The following is a 10,804-nucleotide window of genomic DNA, read 5'->3' as shown; positions in this document are numbered from 1 at the left end:
ATTTCTAAAATGGATTAGTTAGGTAACAAAAGTCAATAGTTGGACTTCCATGGAAAAAAATCACAGCTTCTTTATCATTTAATAAGACTTTCAAAATAAGTGACAAGCATTATATATGCACCGGCAAGTATAAAAGACTAACCAAAATGTACATCAAGATGAACAATGGCAAGATTACCAACAAGGATTTTGTTAAGTGAATGAAATTAAACGGTAAATACTTTGAATACATACTGTTTTCCCATTAGTTGTATGTGCATGGACCTCATTACCATTGATCTTAAAAACCTCGCCATCAACCCAAGCCAGAACTGGATCTTCAACCCAGACATGAGAACCTACAATGATGTTATCTAGGCTAGCCTGCAATTGTATTATGGGTCAGACATGTCAATAAGAGCATATACAAATTCAATAAGAGCATCATATGGCATTCAATAACCAGAAAACACAGAATGAGCTGTTTAATTAGTCAAATTGTAACATAACAACCTCTTCAGATTCTAAATGTGAATTACGTAAAACATCAAATGAAAATTTTGCGGTGTTCTCAATAACTGAAGTATCTATCTCAGCAATTTTGTAAACGATTGCTAAAAATTAGTGAAGATCTTGAAAAATAATTGCTTCCTTTGCTCATGGCTGATAGATGGTCCCTGCAACCATATCAGAGACAATGGCCTCCATCAAGCAGAGGATTGTGCTACACATGTGGAGCTTTTACCCATTAGCAGCTTCCAGCCTACATAGATTATATGAGAATACAACCTCAGCAAGAGGCGATATGGGCAGGACCGTGTCATTAGGCAGAATATCGTGTGTTAATGTAGCTGAAGTTGGAAAAGCAATCATCTGAAGTTTGGCATGTTGATGGCATATTAGGCCACAAAGACACAAATCAAATAGAGTAGTTTGAGAGAAAGAAACAGAAAATGCAAAGGCTGAAAAGAATGACTACAGCTAGTGGATGATGAGTCCTAGAGACAGAAAGGCCAGTGGTGGAAATCTAGGAGCAGAAGACAAGAATTCGATCAAGTTTTCAGTATCTAGTTGCATAAGACAGCAACCTAAGCATGCATCAATTTGAACACCTTGGGAATAAAAGAACTACAGAGAATGTCTGCAGCTAGTGGATGATGAATCCTATGAACAGATAGGTCAATAGTCAAGTTCTAGAAGCAGAAGGCAGCAACTCAAAATTCTTGTTCTAGTTTTCTTAACTTATTACTTCCTTAACTCACCACTTGGTCTGACTTACACTGCATATATTAGGAATCATTCTAAATCATGAAAGTTCTCTGGTTTTTTATATATTTTATTTTACCTAATATATTAGCATCAATAAATAGCAGCAATGCAGGACATCATTTGAATTCACTACCTAATGCAATCTTTGCCAGATGCATATAAATTTATACAATAGCAACAAGCTCCATTGTGATTTATATGCTCAAACGGTCGACTAGCGTCTTTTGCTTCAGAACTCAAATGTTCATTATGGGTGTATCTATGCCCATAAGAGACTAATTGGTTCCAACCTGTAAGTATGGAAATCAAATCATGTTTATCTACATCGTTTTTGGCATCTTGAGGTCAACATAAATAGAATTAACTCAGCCAAATACTGCACAAGCAATGTGCGGTCCACATAATATGATTCTTGATATTAAATGCATTCATAACAGCAGTATCAAAGAGGGAGGTGTTTAGACATTAGCTCCGTTGTGCAACTCTATTGCTAAGTGACTGGGAGTTAAAGCATACTTGGCATGGACATGGCAGTGAATGATGGCAGTTACTAATAGAGCATGCAACGTCCGTATCTCATGATATGTTGATTCAGATTTTGACAAAAAACACAAAATCAAAACAATTTCAACCATATTGTGGTTGTTAAGACAGATAAGTTTGAACAATTATAAGGTTCGTTGGTACTTGAGGTTCTAAACAGACACCAAGTTTGAAAATAGTCCTAACTTATGACATTCGCTGATAGAGTTTGTGAAAAAACTTTCAAATGTTATGTATGAACAGGTTTTGAAACATTTGAATTTTACATTCATTTTCCAAGAGAAGTTAAAGGAGAGAAAGGGCATCATGTTTCTCGATGCACACCATCAACCAGTTAAGCCCATAAATTCAGGGGCACAATATGAAGCAACAAAGTGGATCAAAAGTCATTTTAAGCAAACGCTCTCTCTCCATTTGTCCTTTTCTCAAGAATTCACAAATTTCCATCAGGGCATATCGAAGCCTGTAAAAAAAAATTGCAATTGATGAACGGTTTCCTACATGACCAGCCACGTATCTGAATCATCGAGCTGGTAGAAACATAGAGCATCTAATGACAAAAAAAGAATTACTCTATCCTTTATAACTAATTTTAGCCGCAAATCCCCACAATTTCAAATTCCAGACCGCCTCCACAGATTTCTATGGCAATTACAGGTTTGCGCGATAATTGTAGCCTTAGCATCTTAGAGACGAACACGACAGAAAAACCGACATCCTGGCGTGAAAAAACCCAAAATCTTGATCCAAATAAGAACATAATCTAAGGTCTTTGCACCGAACGGATATAAGAAGTCGGTTCGACGACAGAACACGTATTCCAATCCGCTTGTATTCGGTAAGAAATGACAGTCCGAACTGATGGCCGTCCCACTGCAAAACAGAAGCCCTAGAATCACGGATGCCCTCTAATTGCGGGAGGAGTACACAAGAAACTGAACCCGAAACTGAAAACGAAGAAGAAGACGACCTTATGGGGGGGTCCTATCTAGTGTTGACCAATCCATGAACAGATACCAAAACATGGAAGAGTAAAAGAGAAACTATTAATTCAAGAAAGCATCAAGAACGGACGGCGATACCGTACCATGGGTCATCCGCCCGGAGTCGGGCGATTCAGATAGAAATATCCTTGAGATACGATCGATTAGATCGGACGCGAGTAATGACGGGGAAGGAGGAGGTTCTGTGGGTCCCCGATGGAAATGAAGGCGATCGCTTCTCTCTTACCCCTCCTCTTCTTCTTCTTCTTCTTCTTCTTCTCCTTCTTCTCTCTATTTCTCTCTCGATGTTGTTCGTTCGTGGGAAGAGGCCCAGGAGGCGTCGTGGTATGCACACCAACAAAACAACAGCGCCGTTAAGTTGGGTGATGCGACGACTACCAAACCAAATACCGCCATCTTGATTCCAATCTCCGACTCGGAGCATTTTCTTTTTTTCTTTTTCTTTTTTCCTTTTTCTTTTTTGTCTTGGTTGCCTAGCGTTTACGTCGCTTGACAACAAGAGACGGCGGAGACGCGCTGGTGTAAGTCGGCGCCCGGACAACAATTTGTATTTTTTTTTCTTCTTCTCCTTCTTGTGTGAAGAAGTCGCAAGTCGGAAGAAATTGCGGGGGGGCCCATTGGTGTGGCAAGTCGCTTCCGCCAATCAAGAGGCAGGTAGGTGAACGAACTTAGTCCAAGAGATGGGGGCACCGACCATGACAACTGTTAAAAAAATTTAAATAAAAATATTACACGGTATTTTGAGAAAAGGAAATTTTTTTACGAAAAAATCTTTAAATTTAGATGAAAATAAAAAACATGATAACTTTTGAAGGGTATTTTTGGAATTTTAAAATAAAAAATCACCGATTAAAAAAATTATAAAAAAAAGTATCATCAAAAAAAAAAATAATAATAATAATAATAATAATAATAATACCCGCAATCGCCCTTTAATTTACTCATAACAAAATATCTTGTCATCATAAAGATCTTTTAGCAAAATCTCTTCCATCTCATTTTATTATTTGTTAAATAGGCTAATTAATTTTAGATATTTTAAAAATATTTATTTTCAGATTTTTCCTCTCTATCTCTTATCTTCTTACCGCGAGCGATGCAATGGTTGGCAAAAAGAAAAATAAAAATTAACTGATAGAAAAAGCCACCAAAATAAGGGGAATAAAATAATCTAAAATTACTTGATTACAAGTCAACCCCTTAAGCAGTCCAGGGTTTGTCGAAGCCACCTGTGACGCCGTCGCTGGCGGATCCGATGGGGTCGAACAAGACGAGCAGAGGCGGCGGGGCGACCGCATCTCCTTGTGCCCGTCTCCGGGACGCCTACCACGACTGCTTCAACAGGTGCATCTCATTCCCCCTCTCCTCGTGTCCTCCTCAAGGGGCGGGACTCGGAGACGGAGAGATCCTCGTCGCGTCTGCTCCTTTTTCTTTCGCCTCTTTCTTGCCGTCGTCGTCACTGACGCGAAAAGGCTTCCATCTTTCATCTGGAGGGGGGATCGCAGGTGGTATTCGGAGAAGTTCTCCAAGGGCCAGTGGGACAAAGAAGAGTGCGTCGCCGAGTGGGACAAATACAGAGCGTGCCTCGCGGTATCTTCTCCTCCCTTCCTTCCCCAATGATCCGAGTGCGACAAATTTATTCGTTGGCTTGATTATGATATGCGTTTCGCTCATTCTTGTTATATATGATGGCATGACTATTTTGTTCTAAGCAATGCTAGATTCCTGCATTGAGATGAATATAGGTAGATCATATGTCTTAGCAAAAGTTATTGATCACTCGGCCAGGCAGAAGACAGCCAGAAAAAGGTATTGTGAAGAACCTAATGTTCGTTTTTATGCTAGTGTCGAATGCATTATGTAGTATCAGAAAGCAAGTTCACTTATCATTAGACGTAGTAAAGATGGGGATGTGATCAGTAAAACAAGAACAATAATTCAGAGGAGGTAGTGAAGCGAGTAATCGTAGTTGCTAAGGTAAAAAAGGCATTAGATGGAATGAGTGCCTGTCTTCAAACAAGAAAAATAAAGTACACTCAAACTACTAGGAAAGATGGGGATGTGATCAGTAAAACAAGAACAAGAATTCAGAGGAGATAGTGAAGCGAGTAAACGTAGTTACTAAGGTAAAAAAGGCATTAGATGGAATGAGTGCCTGTCTTCAAACAAGAAAAATAAAGTACACTCAAACTACTAGGAAAAAGAGCTTGCTAAATATACAAATTATGTTCACTGCCACCAAGCGAAACACACGTAAAATGAATGATCTTTTGGTATCCAGTCTTTTTGAAGGATGGAAATCATCAAGATGCACTCTCGGTGTACAATCCACAAGAATCACATGCTCAGCTTTTTTCTTTTTTTCGGTTCTTTCCTACATCTAATTTTCGAGCATGATGCCATCAGATAACATGACTGACTTCTAGACTTGGCTTTGTGCCAGCTACCTATAGCAACACTGGCTAGTCAATACTGAGAAACAAGTAAACAACAACATCACATCAACAATCCTGATATTTACATTGAAACTTTTAGACAAGTTTGCAGGATCCAAGTCATTTCTTGTTCCGAGTGGTGCTTCTTGTTCAATTTCTGTTGTGATTTTTTTCCTGGCATGGAGTTTTCTGTCCAAAAATCTTGAAACAAAAGAAAGAGCCACTGCCAACGAGTTTTCAAGCCTTATGGAATGTTGATATGTCTTCTCTTTATGAAATGCCAAAGTTGATACATTTGCACTTTATGGAATGCCACTGTATCTGAACCATTATGCATCTGATTCCTTTTAATCTTTTAATGATTTTAGCCTTTTAACGTAGAGTATCATCATTGTCATGTGCAGCAACATTTGGAAGACAAACATCTGAGGCGTATACTCTTGGAGGCAGAAGCTTCTCCATATTTTGTTAAAAATGATGCAAGCTCCCCTGCAGATAGAGATGGCACCACCCACCAGTGACTATATATTCATGAGGTGCTTCTTGTTCTCCAAGTTTGCACTCATTATTTGTGATATTGCATCATTTGGTCACAATGAGAAGATGCGTTGATTATGATAGTGTCGTAACCGTAGCATGCAAGTGGGTGGAGGTGTATTTTAGGCTTTGTTCAGATTTGTCAGCAACAAATTTTGATTTACTAGGATCGGGAAGATGAAACCGACTCCGTAGTTAATTAGCCGGGTACTTCTGTTTCTTCTTCTGTTCCTTGCTTTCTTCTTCTGTTGACGGCAGAAGGAAAATCAAAGAGTGAAAGTTTCACTGGAAGACGGAGAGATATCGTCAAAAGGATTGAGGTAGGCATCCCACCCTCATTTGATTTTGATTGGTATCAACTGATCTAGCTCATGTTTCATGCCCAAAATTAGATGATTGATCTAACCCATGAATGTCGTTCGAGTTAAGTTCTATAGATTGATCTAGTCTCTGTTTCTTGTTCGGATTAAATTCTTAATCTGGTCCTTGTTTTTCCTATTTTATTTGGTCTCTAATATCCTATTTATTTGATATCTAATGTTATTCAATGAGGAATATTTTTTGTTTATGAAATTTGTACCTGTTGCCACATCAGCGATCTACATCACCTGCCATCTCAGTGTTGACTGCTGTCATGTCAGCCTATGCATGTGTCGACTCAGCATGACTGCTGACACAGCAGACTGCATTGCAGTCCACATGTCTGCCCCATCAACCTGCCATATCAACATTGTTGCCACCTCGGCCCAGGTGCCACGTCAGCAATGCCTGATCACACGGTAGACTGTATTGCAGACCATAGTATGCTGGCACTGTCACTTGCCACGTCAATGCTGACTCACTACATCATCACAGGCTGTGTAAAGTCAGTAGTGATGGCTGACTTAGGAGACTGCATTGCAGTCCTGCCCATATCATCTGCCACGTCACACAACAGTCATGTCAATGATGACACTACTGCCATGTCACCCATACTTGTACAGTCGGCTTGCCTGCTGACACAACAGTATGCTGTCAAGCTGAGTCTACCATAACCTGCCATGGTAGCATTATTTGCCGACACATAAGCACTGACCATTGTCATGTAAGCACTGTTCATTGACACATGAGCACTGTTCAGTGTCATGTCAGCGCTGGTCACTGCTGCATCAGTGCTGACTGCTACCATGTCGGCACTATCCATCACCGTATCAGCAATATGTGGAGCCATGTCTGCTGTAAATGCTGACACAGCATGATGCATTGTGGCCCAACAGGATCTGCCACATAGGCATGGCTATGACCAATCTGGACTGGTCCAACCTAGTCACCTAGCCAAATCAGTGCAATTTGGTTAGATCAGCTTGATCCTAGATGACTCATGATTGATTTAATCTGTCCTCTAGTGAGTCGAACCAAGTCATGTATCCTGATTGAATCCAATCATCATGTGGTTGAACCTGACCACTTACTGATTGAACCCAAATCATATCCCTAGAATGAACCCAATCATCATGCGGTCAAACCTGACCACATTATCGGCGAGCCCAATCTATACACCCAATTTTGATTTGGGGAGGCTGAATTCTGAATAAGCCCAAGTAGTGGGCTGGTTATGTGGCCCAACCCACAGGGTAGCACTGCGGGCTGTTAGTGGGCTGAACCCAGAACAGGCCCTTGAACACTAATTTAATTGGAAATAAGATAATTAATAAATATGTAAATACTTTAGAATAGTGTAGAAAATAGTAAAAAATTACAACAAAAAAAACCCAAAGATGCAGAAAACTCCCTGAAAATGTTAAATGATAAAAATGTGATCATTGGGTTACTTTGAGTTCCATAGTTACCTATAATTAATGATTTAGACCTGCTAAAACCTATACTTTGCAAAATGTAACTATTTGTCATATTCTATCCCTTTGACTCTCTTTGACTTTGATTGACTTGGATGCTGAATATGTCAAATTTCCCTTTGACTCATCTTTTATGTTGTGTATGTACATGCTTATGGACGTATGATTTGATGTGACTTGGTCATATTGATTGATGTGTGATATTGATTAGAGATACACTTGTTTTTCTACTAAGAGTAGTAGACCTGATAGGATGATTCTCTAGGTGCCTATAGCACCTAAGAGATGAGTGGACCGTCGGATGTGATAGTTATTCGGTCTTCCGCTAGGGAAAGAGGAGACGTGTCGTCACCGTGACAGGTGAGGCACCACTCCATCAATTGTGGGGAGTGCAATATGATTCCTCTTTATTAACAGTTGGGAGAACTGAATCATCCCAAGAGATTCGGGCATCTCATTTGCCGATGATGACATGTGCATGATGTTTGTTGTATTTACATATATGATCCTTGTGTGGATTGTACATTGTATTCTTTCATGTTGTAACCATCATTTGTGAAGCTTTTTTATCATTTTATTGTATCATCTGCTTGGACGTACCTTTTGCCTACTCAGGATTACCGTACACAGCATTGTTACTGAATATTATTGTTATAAAATTTTTCAGAAGCCCAGGACAAATACAAGCACAGGAATAGCAAAACATGTCGTATGAGTATAAGTATTACTGAGCAATCAACTCCTAACTTATTAGGTTTTCATATTTTAATTAAATAATATCGAACAATTTATGTAATAAGTTGGATCATCGTTGGATTATTATTATTATTATAACTTTTAGTTATATGGCATGTGATGATATCATATGATGTTGTCGGTCCTTTATATTTGTGCTAGAGTGTCCTTGGCTTGAGGCATGACAGAGAGAGCCTGGCCTGTCACCTGCAAGCCTCTTAATTAACTAAATCCATCATTTGGTCACCTGCTGTCTATGTGGTGAAAATGTGTTTTCGTGGTCGCACAACTGCAAAATGATTAAGTCTATTTTAAGTTGGTAGATGATTCACTTAAACTACAAGCTCTATGTAGTTTTGGAGAACTGATAGTGGAACCACACCATCAACATTTTTCCTTCAAAAGATTGATTAGAAAAAACAAAAATAGGGTTCTTAGTTATTTATGTTGCCATAACTCAGTTTTTTAAGCAGTCATGGTGGATTCTTTCCCAGCAAATAAAATGTTGCGATAATGAGTTACTGTGTTTGAGGATGGGCCCTTTCACTGCTTTTATAACACTGCACATGCTCTGAGTTATTCTTGTGAGTTGAGAAATTTATTTGATCCTAGCAAAAAGGTTTGAGTGATTTTATTTGGTCCAGGTCTATGGGTACAACCATATGGTCCTCGGGACGTGTCACGCTCCTCAAAATATCGACAATATTTAAAATTTTCATCATAACTAACCCAGGATCCAAACACAAATTTGAGGTCACTAAGAAAACATTCCCATCAAAATTTCACTTCTATAATCTACTAATTCATAATCCTGTGCAATTCATAAACATAGCACACATCACTCGATAATTCATACAGTCTAAACTCAACTCATCAAAATAATAACCACAAAATAAATCTACAAGTGGGGAAATCTATGCAATCACCAAAATCAACGATTTACCATAAGTTCATATCATTACACGAATTTAATTTAACATTCCAAAACCCTATACATGAGGGATCCTTTAACTTACACAAAATCCACAGGTTTAGATTCATAGTCACATTTCATTAGATGCAAGGTAGTTTATACAACAACTACATATATGCTAACAAAAGTTCTGCCCAAGTCTTGTAAACTTTCCACTGCCTCAGCCCAATCTTAACTTTTAAGCAAGCGATACGCTATCCTGAAAAATTTATCAACAAACGGGGTGAGCATAAAGAGCTCAGCAAGTGACTAACATATCCATATCAAAATAGTACAATTTCCAAAAAGATACAGTTTCAAAACACAAAGCAGAATATACGATTTCGTAAACATAATATCATTAGGAGCAGAAACACAATTGTCCTTTCAATCTTACATATTTGGTTCCTGACAGATGGGGCATAGAGTAATTGGAGCATATCAGAAACAAGGAAACATATCGGAGCTTATCAATGGCATATGAAATGTTCCAAAGCATATCAACGGCATATGGAACATTACGAAGCAAAATCAACAGTGAATGAAGCATTTCAGAGCATATCAAACACAGATATCGTACAGAAGCTCAAACGTCGTCCTTGACGTTGCAATCTTATCATTCTTATCCAGAGCATGAACAGAAATAACTCACCAAAACTCTGGATGTCATATCAAACATATAGAGGGTGTAGTGGGATCTCAGTCAGAATGTGATTCATCCATTTCTGAATGACCACCTGACAGAAGTCTCCCACGTCTGAGAGCTTCATCCACCCACGTCTAGGTGAAGTCAAAGGGGGCCGGCAGAGCATCGCAGGCTCTAAGCACATACCCACATAGCGGGCAACAAGCGCATACCCTTTACCATTTCTGGCAAAGGTCCAGAATATCCCACATAACGGGACCCCACATAGCGGGCAATAAGCGCATACCCTTTACCATTTCTAGCAAAGGTCCAGACAATCCCACACACCAGAGTACAAAAGGGCAGTTTCAACAATAAGTAGCATATATCGGAAACACACGCGGAACAACGAAGCTTACATGTGCCTTTTTAAGAACAATATGACGCAAGGAACAAATCTCTCACAAATGTATTCATATAAGAAAGGAAAATGGAAGCAAGAGTGTACAGGGAATCCAATTATATTTAGCTCAATTCAAATAAGAAGGTTAGACGAATTCAAGTATCCAAAGGAATGGAACAGAATACGCGAAATCGACCAAAGCTCGATTTCGGACAGAATTCCAGTGGCACATCAAACAAATATTTCAGAATAACAATTATGCTCCAATACCCATAAGAAGGCTATGGTCGAACCATATATCAATCTATATTCTGATGGAACAGATTTCATATGAAACAGGGCTCCCAACACAGAGTTACCTCTGATTTGGTAATACAAGGTCAAAATCACAATCACTGTTTTGTAGAATTTATAGGGTCGGATTCAACAGATGATAGGGTGGGCAAATGAACACCAAAATTTTCAAACTATATGTCAAAAGAAAGAT

At 39.0% G+C, this 10,804-nt stretch overlaps 1 protein-coding gene and 1 pseudogene across 3 annotated transcripts; one reads left to right on the top strand and one right to left on the bottom strand.

Annotated features, from left to right (window-relative positions):
- LOC103972924 (myosin-17-like) overlaps nucleotides 1-3,266 on the bottom strand; it is a 27,956-nt pseudogene extending 24,690 nt beyond the window's left edge.
- A 715-nt stretch (nucleotides 3,267-3,981) lies between these two features.
- LOC135607540 (uncharacterized protein At4g33100-like) lies at nucleotides 3,982-9,014 on the top strand. Of its 3 annotated transcripts, none has more exons than XR_010485208.1 (4): nucleotides 3,982-4,139; nucleotides 4,301-4,385; nucleotides 5,635-5,766; nucleotides 8,982-9,014. XR_010485208.1 is itself a non-coding variant. In XM_065099479.1 (3 exons), exons 1-3 carry the CDS (start codon nucleotides 4,051-4,053, stop codon nucleotides 5,749-5,751), a joined length of 291 nt encoding a protein of 96 aa, XP_064955551.1. In that variant the 5' UTR covers nucleotides 3,982-4,050; the 3' UTR covers nucleotides 5,752-5,993. The 3 variants fall into 3 exon arrangements, 1 of the variants encoding a protein (XP_064955551.1); XR_010485209.1 differs by lacking the exon at nucleotides 8,982-9,014 and adding an exon at nucleotides 8,270-8,288; XM_065099479.1 differs by lacking the exon at nucleotides 8,982-9,014 and having other exon boundaries at nucleotides 5,635-5,993.
- Nucleotides 9,015-10,804: the final 1,790 nt, after the last annotated feature.

This window comes from Musa acuminata, chromosome BXJ2-3 (assembly GCF_036884655.1).
Source record: "Musa acuminata AAA Group cultivar baxijiao chromosome BXJ2-3, Cavendish_Baxijiao_AAA, whole genome shotgun sequence".
In the NCBI taxonomy this organism is placed as follows: domain Eukaryota; kingdom Viridiplantae; phylum Streptophyta; class Magnoliopsida; order Zingiberales; family Musaceae; genus Musa; species Musa acuminata.
This window is presented reverse-complemented; position numbering and strand designations above follow the sequence as displayed.